Source organism: Quercus robur, chromosome 5, assembly GCF_932294415.1.
Source record: "Quercus robur chromosome 5, dhQueRobu3.1, whole genome shotgun sequence".
Taxonomy (NCBI): Eukaryota; Viridiplantae; Streptophyta; class Magnoliopsida; order Fagales; family Fagaceae; genus Quercus; species Quercus robur.
In genome coordinates this window covers 18,066,977-18,076,130 of record NC_065538.1, presented here as the reverse complement: position 1 = coordinate 18,076,130, position 9,154 = coordinate 18,066,977, and the positions used below count along the sequence as shown (strand labels likewise).

The window sequence follows — 9,154 nt, the reverse complement described above, 5'->3', positions numbered from 1 at the left end:
TCTAGTTAATGAGCTTGGACTTGTAGGCTTTGATGTGCCATGACTTGGACTTGATCTGGATAGGTTATTTGTATCTTGCAAATTGTCCTGCCTTTGTAAAGAATAATTTGGGCCCACTTCGTGATAGTGTTCTCAAAAATCTGTGTGACCTTTTATACCTACATAGATTTCATTGATTGAAAATAAGCAAATTATCTATTGCCGAAGAAATAAGTTCACAATATTTTCGCAACATTTTTTATAACAAATTCTAAATGGTTAGTTATTAGCTGTTATTGACTTTAATTTGAATCTATTATTTAAATTACTTTTTACCCATTTATAACCGTCATTAACAATCTGTCACCTTAAATTTATTATAAAAATATTGTGAACATAAGATTTTAATTTCCATAAATAGTCCTCTACTCTTTCAATCTAAGTTATCATAATTTTATTCGGATAAAAAAATAATAATAATAATCTAGTGAACATATTTTTTGTGTATAAGTTTTGCTTTATAGCAATTAGCAAGGGGCAAAATCTAAAAACATGGCATTGAAAATTTAAAGGCAGAAGAAAAAACTGATCAACCAATTGAAACCTTGGATTTTTATTTCTAAACATATTAATATCGAGAATGTGAGTTCTCAATAGGCAAGTACAAGAGCCAGCTCAAGCACCCTTACAACTCATCTTGGGGTGGCTCAAGCAGGCAAAGAACCCAGAAAAACACAGAAAATAGAGCCTTACTTAACTTATTTTAAGGCATAGCGCACACCCAAAACAGACCCCTCAAAGTAACACCTAATTAATATCCAAAGCCAAAAACTTGGCATGGTACAAAGCATAGAGCTGAAGTTATAACTTATCAAGTGCTTCCAATTAGCTCTAGAGCTTTTTAATCGTAAGATCATAATGAAATTTCAACTAATGTAGTACATTGGATCAGGCACTTTAAATGTTCGATTGCCAACATTTGTACCAAACAAATCGCTCCATTGATCTCCCATGTTGCCAAGGATCCTGTACCCTTCAGCTTCAAGCTCAGCTCTTTTGGTTGATTTGTACACTAATGCTGTGGTACTCGATTCAGAGGTTTGCCTGCCACCAAATCAAGAATAGCTCTACAGTCAAAATCATGATATTCTTTTTGGATGCATGTTACCAGATCTCTATGTTAAGAAAAAGATACCAATTAACTTGTAAATATTTACCATGTAATAAGATCTTCTTCATTTCACAGTTGAAATTTTAGTTTATGGAGTCAACAATATATAAAATGTTTTACTAAATGGATCTTGTATACAATGATGGTGTAAAATTTTAGGTGGTGATGATTTTCACATGGGAATTGCATGACAAATTCTTTATATAAAAGAAAATTATCAAGACAATGTCCAAAATACAAATGAGATGTATATCCTTGATACTTACTTTAGTATGAGCTTCTCCCAAGTGGTGTAACCAACATTCTTCAGGTTTTCTATCGTAATATTTCTATAGGTTTCAGACCTTCCTGTAAGAAAGACAATCTTAAACCCAAGATTTACTAATTTTTTGTAGAGATCAAGATTCGCAGGCACAGCTGGTGCTATGCCTTTTGCTTCCCATTCGTTAAAGGCTGTTGAGTTATATGCAACTGCCCTGAGAGAGAGAGAGATAGAAGTCATGCATAAGAAAAGATAACATATATTAGATCAGATATATATTTACTACAAAACTATTAAGCAAGAAATAAATTAAAGATGTATAAAATTTTCATGTCTTAATCAAGGGAATTTTCTTGTCCTTTGGAAAGAGCATACTTCAATAACCATATAAATGAACTCTTCTAATTAACCATGAAAATGTCTCAGCTCTCAAGACTAATTAATTATATGCATGAGCTGCACCAAAAAAAATGTAGCGGTGAAACTCCCAGGGCAATATGTCATAGCCTATGTTTTGTTCCCTGCAGAACACATTGAATAGTCCTAGATTCCGGTATACTTAGAAGCACAAACCACTTCATTTTTTAAGTAGTTCTTATGCAGATCAATAATCATCCTTCGTCTATCAATATTATCACACTCATACTTGTTTTTCCTCCACTAGTATACTAAGTTCTTATTGGTAAATTTTATATGTACTTGATGGATCTTAAAATCATGATCTTCCTCTCCACCTTGATTTTAGAGGTCCGATTAAGCTAAAGCTTCTTGGCACAAATGTAACTTGTAACTTTTTATTATAATAATGCAATATGCCCATTACGATTTTTTTTTTCCCTATAGTTAGAGACATTTAGAGCCCATAACGAATTTCAAAAGTCACAATCATGGACACTATGACCTGTGGTCCTGTACTGAATAATATATTCATAATGATTAACACAATGTGATATTAATTTATATCGGTGACAACTACTCTCTCTTTTGTTTGTCTCATGACAAATATAAATATATCAAAGTTTAAACTGGCCAATCATCACTTATCAATTATCATATAATGTAGTATTATTTTACTTACCCAAATGCAACTTGAGGTTGAGCATAGTAAGGCAAATTAGAGAGTGTAGTTTCATCAATGTCAAACACCCAAATATCCAAGCCATAATCACCGAGTGTGAGGTTCTTGGCATAGGCATAAGCATTATCGGCCACAACTTGACAATCCTCACGGTATTGTTTGCCAAGCATGTAGTTTCCAACATAGCTTTCACAGTCTTCTGGAACTGTTGACCAGCTACGGATGTTGTCAGTTTCCACGGCTAGACGCCAACTTAGGCAGTCAATGCCTTCAACATTGTGACCAGCAAGGCCAGAATGTGGCCGGAGAAGGTGAAGGTTATTGGGAATGACTTGAGTGGTTTCTAAAAGGGTGGCAAGGTATAAAAATGGTAGAGCTCTCATGGTGTTGCTAGGGTGAAAGAAAAAGGTAAAAACTATCACTTCTGTCTTTGTGGAAGATGTTAATACACTCCCTTGCATAATGGCTCTTTAAATAAGCTCAAACTTGTCAAAGTGACCTCATTTTTGGGTGTAATTTACTCAAACAACCAGAAAAGATGCTTCAAACTTTTTGTTGCCTTTTTCTCTCGTATGTATTATTTTAATAAATCTTATGACTCATCATGTGATTTGAATGGTGTGGAGAAATATAATTTTAAATTGGTTTGGAGTTAAAAAACTTTTTCCTACTCAATAATGCTAGGGATATTTACAATATTTTTCATATTGATAAACTTAACACGTGGTTATTGAAAGAACTTCACTTTTGTCTAAATCTTTATTAACATCATTTTTATTATGAAACTTTCGCAACAAATAATATCAATTATTATATGAACTATTATGTCCACACTTGACAAGCCTTTTAATTTATTATTTATTTTAATGGGCTAAGCCTTTGATTGTCTCACACTTTCTATTTGTCAACATTACACATTTTTTTTTCATGTGTTAAATGTACAATACCTTGTTATTTTTTTATTTGTCATGTCCCTTGGGGTGTTAGGTGCATCTATTCCAGCTGTAGTATTTTTCTTTTTGTGGAACAGCTAGGGTTCGTTCATCTACAACACCGGAAATAGTAGGTATGAAAGTAACTATGATTCACAAAAATTTTAGATTTTAAGATAAAGGACACGATGAGAAAAAAAAAACCAAGCAATGAGTAATGCTAAATATTTTTTTACAAACTATTAATGTAGTAAATGGTTATTATTAGTAAATTAAAAAGTGATATTAGTGATGAGTTCAAATAAGAACCAATAAAAATTTGTTATTTTATGGTTTGTAAAAATGTTTTAAAATTATTTGTACTGGTAGCATAAGCATAATTCATTTCAAAAAGTTTAAAGATATTAAAATTGGTGGTAGATCCAAATGATGATACTCTTATCACAAAAATCATTCCATCAATTGTGTGCATAGTATTACTCTAGCTCTTTTAAATTTTACCTTAAAAAGTGTAAGATTTTAATAAGTTTGAAAGCACAACATTTTTCACAAATGCTGGCATATTGGCATAACATATCATGATTGGTACATTATAAAAGTAGTATTATTGGTGGACTTATATGAAAAATGATGTTGTTTCAATCACAATTTATCATCTTAACCGAGTTATATAAATTGTTGTTAAAAAGTTGTCCCTAACAGTAGTGTTGGCAAGAGCTAACTCACCTCGCCTTGTTTAAGGAAATAAAGCTTTAATGGCAAAATTTTTGCTTAAAAAGAATTGAAAGAAAATGGTTTCAGTGTTTGAAGTATTTGACAAACTATATTAATAAATGATTTGTGTATATATGATCCAAAATAGAACTTTAAGGCTCTTAAAATTGTTTTAGCAGAAATTTCCCACGCTTTGGTAAAGAGCTTTAAAGGGGTCCTTAAAGTTGAAAACAAGTTAAGGCTAAATTTTAGTGTTAAACTCTTTAGTGGGTTGTTCCATATAAAATAATGAATAATTAACATTATAATTTTTTTTAAGTAAACGAGATTTAATGGCCCCTAAAATTGAATTAATTAGGTTCAAAGTATGAAAATACAAAATATCTTTATTACGTTCTCTTTTATTATTGTTTACATCTAAAAGTTCTTTAGCAATTGTTTACTAAAATAAACACATTTTACTATTTTTAGTTTGTCAAATGCTCTAAATGCTAAAAACTTTTTCAATTAGTTCAGAAAATGAATAACCCAATTTTTAGTTAAAAGTCTTGTAAAAATTATATAACTAAAATTATAATTCCAATGAAAATACCAAACATATATTATATTATTGTTATTATTATTAATAGAATAACTAATATGTTGATTTTCTCAAACCTCAAAAAAAAGAAAAAAAAAAAGAAAAAGAAAAAGAAAAAAGAGTGTCATTCCTTCCTCCAAACCTTAAGGTTTATATAATTTACCCTACAATTTTCTTTCATATGAAGATCACTAATATAATATTATTGGACTAGCATCATTTTTATTTAGGTCTTTGTTGACATCCTTTTTATTATGCACTAATCACAACAAATAATATAAAAAATTATATTTAAATATTGTAAAATATTGTGTTGACACTCTTTATGATTTTTTTTTTTTTTTTTGGTGGAAAAATAAAATACAAATAACATCCTTTAAGTTTGATCAATTGTCATTTTGATCGTATAAATTTCATTTATGTTATTTTGGTCTTGTAAGTTCGCATTTGCTGCTAGCATTACTTATTCCATCCATAAGTCCTATTAACTATAAAAAAAAAAAAAAATTGAAATAAATGCAAACTACTCCCCTTAAGTTTGGTTAATTGTCATTTTGGTCTTGTAATTTCATTTTTTTTTTCTCATTTTGGTCCTATAAGTTTACATATGCTATCATCGTTAGTCCTTTATGATAACTTTTTTAATGGAATGGAGAAAGGACTAACAGTGACTATAAATATGATCTTAAAGGATCAAAATGACAAAAATAAAAATTTCATGACCAAAATGACAATTGACCAAACTTAACAAGTGGAATTCACATTTTTGCCATTTTTTAGGGAAATAAACAACACCAAATTAAAATTGTAGGTATGGTGTATGAAAGACATGATGAGAACAAACCTAAGCAATGCAATATACACAAACAATTTTATAACATTTTTTACAGTAATTGAATTGGAAAACTTTCGTAGGTTTTTATTTGGGCGCAATACTAATGTTATTTTTTTAATCTACCACTTACAATCTGCGATATCTACAGATGTGAAAAGTTGTCTTTTGTGTGTGTGTGTCTCTCTAAAGAATTTTTAGGATGAACCCAAGCAATTATTGACAGAACAGGAAGAAGTAATATAATGATATATCTCATTCAACATGTTGGAACTGCATTAACTTAATGAGAAATACTACAGTCATAAACTATTTTACAATATTTTTACAAACTGTTATTGTGGCCAGCTTTTTACTGATTGTCATTTGAGTCCACCAATAATATCACTTTTTTATTTACTAATAATTACTCACCACATCACCAGTTTATAAAAAATTTCGTAAAAAAGTTTGTATTTCTAGTATTTTTCTATTGATTATGTAATAACCCAACTGCACATGTAGGAACTAGGAAGTAATATATATATATATATATATGATTGTCATTTGAGTCCACCAATAATATCACTTTTTTATTTACTAATAATTACTCACCACATCACCAGTTTATAAAAAATTTCGTAAAAAAGTTTGTATTTCTAGTATTTTTCTATTGATTATGTAATAACCCAACTGCACATGTAGGAACTAGGAAGTAATATATATATATATATATATATTTATATTTTTGATAAAACACACACTGAAATATTATTAAACATCAAGAACCAAGTATATCATGGATAAGAGCTTGCTGAATACAATAAAGAATCTCTTCAATCCTAAGTACATCATTGACAAAGCTTTGAGCTTGTCGTGCTAGAATGTGGGTTGGCTTATTACCAGTCCCTCGCACATGAGAATAACCAACTACCCCAACATCCGAACTCAAACCATGAATTCCTTCCACAATAGCTGCAATCGAAGTTGGAGGCTGTGAAACCTGCTATAGGGCATTAGAAACAATCAAAGAATCTCCTTCCAACATTCCATTCTTCAGCCCCAAATGTCTTGCCAACAAAACACTAGCTTCATATGCCTTTGCTTCAACTTCAAGTACCCCCATTTGAGCTCTAATTTTCCTGCATAATGCAGCCAACAATTTGCCTTGCTGATCTCTAATGACCACATCAGTGCTAGCCAACTTCTTTGTGGGAAAAAGAGCACCATCTACATTAATCTTGCGTAGACTTGAAGGAGAAGGGACCTACACATAATGTTGAAGAACTTCTTGTCTGTCACTGAAAGGTTGAACCAGGTTAGAGGGCTTCTTTATTGCAAACCAAAATTCCTGTAAATAACTTGTTGTTGACCGAGCCACTTCCAGTTCGGTTTTTGCTTCACCTATATGATAAATTTCATTCCTATTGCACCATAATTTCCAAGCAATCATAACCAATTGTGAACATTTCATATCCCCAGCATCATTGGTCATCAGCTCATGCCATAACAGATCCTGGAATGTAACGATATTAGCATTAGGAGGTAACAGATTTAGCTTTGAAGTAGCCCAAGCCTCCTATGCTGTTGGACAACCCTAGAAAATATGGTCATTCGTTTCTGCACTCTCCAAACAGCACACACACAGAGATTCAGCAATAACATTATGCCTCATCAATTTGACTTTTGTTGGTAAAGTGTCGCAACAAGCACGCCAACAAAAATGATGCACTTATGAGGAATAGGTAATGACCACAGTTTCTTCCAAAATCTTCTTAGTAGAGTGCCATCAAAAGTAGTACCATGGCATTTAGATTTGAACATGGAAACCGCCAATTTATACGCATTCCCAACAATGAATATTCCATTGTTAGTTATAGCCCAAACCAATTTGTTTGCCGGTAAAGTAGCACTCAAATGAATACTTTTAATTAAATCAGCTTCATAAGGTAGAAAGGGACTATCAAGAACTTCATTCTTCCATTTTACTGTATTTGAATCAATTAAATCAACATCCCTTGTATCAAGACTCAGAAATAACCTTGGAGAAGTGACCCTATAAGTCGAACCCCATGGCAACCACTTACCTTGCCAAACCTTTATATTTGCTCCATTGCCAACCCTCCATCGTAAACCTTCATTTACTAGGCTTTGGGCAAATATTAAACTCCTCCAAGTATAAGAATGATTATTTCCAATCGAGGCATGAATAAAATCACAAGTTGGGAAGTATTTAGCCTTAAGAACCCTATAAACAAGAGAGTTGCCACCCATTTGAAGATGCCAACCCTGTTTTGCAAGCAAAGCCTTATTGAACAATTTTAAATCCTTGAATACCATTCCTCCGTTACACTTAGGTTCACACATTTTCTCCCAACTAAGCCAAGCTATTTTCCTTTCCTCCTTCTTTTGTCCCCACCAAAAATTCCTAATCATCCCCATTAAATCATCACAAAGCGAGTCTGGAAGCTTGAAACAACTCATAATATAAGTTGGTATTGCTTGGGCCACTGTTTTAATTAGAACCTCTTTCCCCGCCTTTGAAAGTAACTTCTCTTTCCAACCCGCCAACACTTTCCCCAATTTCTCCTTGATAGCATTGAAGGTAGTTCTTTTATTTCTCCCAACCAAAGAAGGTAAACCAAGATACTTCTCATGTTGCTTGATTATTTGGGCACCAAACCGATTCTTTATCTCCTTTTGGACATCTCTTGAGGTATTACAGCTAAAAAACAAAGATGTTTTTGCATGGTTTAATTGTTGACCGGAAGCTTTCTCATACACCTCAAGCAATCTTTGTAGTTCATCACATTCCTCAAATGCCGCATTGCAAAAAATCTGGCTATCATCTGCAAAAAACAAATGAGACAATCTTAAACCTCCTCTACAAATTTTCACCCCCCTCCATTTGACCCCTATCCACCATTGATTGAATCAAAACAGACAAACCTTCTGCAATCAAAAGAAAAAAAGTAAGTTGATAAAGGGTCTCCTTGATGGATTCCCCTAGATGAAATAATGTGCCCCCTCAGTACCCCATTAATTTTTACTGAATAAGTGATCGTAGAAACACATCTCATGATCAAATCCCTTATCCTATCAGCAAAACCCAATTTCTCCATGACCTTTTCCAACCAAACCCACTCTACCCTATCATAAGTTTTACTCATATCTAATTTAAGAGTCATTTCTCCTACCTTTCCCCCCTTTTTCTGACTAACATCTTGCATTGTTTCAAAAGCTACCAATACATTATCTGTAATCAACTTTCCATAAACAAAAACACTTTGTGTATCACTAATAATCGAGGGTAAAAACCGTTTTAGCCTATTTGCAATAGCTTTTGATTCAATCTTATACATAACGTTACATAAACTAATAAGCCTATAATCAATTATCTTCTTTGGTCCTTTAATTTTTGGAACAAGAGATATGTGACTGTCATTAAAATGTGGTGGAGGAATACTAAAGTTAAGGAAATCAAGTACCGTTTTGATGACCATTATGTTACTAGTGTTCAAAAATGTTGGAAGAAAAGGGGAGCCAGCAATATAATATTAAGTGATCTTTGACTAAGCTTAAAAGGTGCTTTGTTGCCACGTACACTTTGTGAGCCCGTGACTCTTG

General features: G+C 32.3%; 1 protein-coding gene across 2 annotated transcripts in view; it reads right to left on the bottom strand.

The window, feature by feature from the left end:
• Window positions 1-565: 565 nt before the first annotated feature.
• The window catches only part of LOC126725338 (acid phosphatase 1-like), a 55,693-nt gene continuing 47,104 nt past the window's right edge, over window positions 566-9,154 (bottom strand). Inside the window, exons 1-3 of one of the 2 annotated variants that reach the window (XM_050430000.1) lie at window positions 2,491-2,944; window positions 1,417-1,626; window positions 566-1,083 (exon numbers count right to left, since the gene is read on the bottom strand). In XM_050430000.1, the coding sequence (XP_050285957.1) occupies window positions 906-1,083; window positions 1,417-1,626; window positions 2,491-2,873 (771 nt within the window). In that variant the 5' untranslated portion in view covers window positions 2,874-2,944 and the 3' untranslated portion in view covers window positions 566-905. Of the gene's footprint in view, window positions 1,084-1,416; window positions 1,627-2,490; window positions 2,945-9,154 lie in introns of those variants that run through there. The other variant, XM_050430002.1, reaches the window with a different exon arrangement.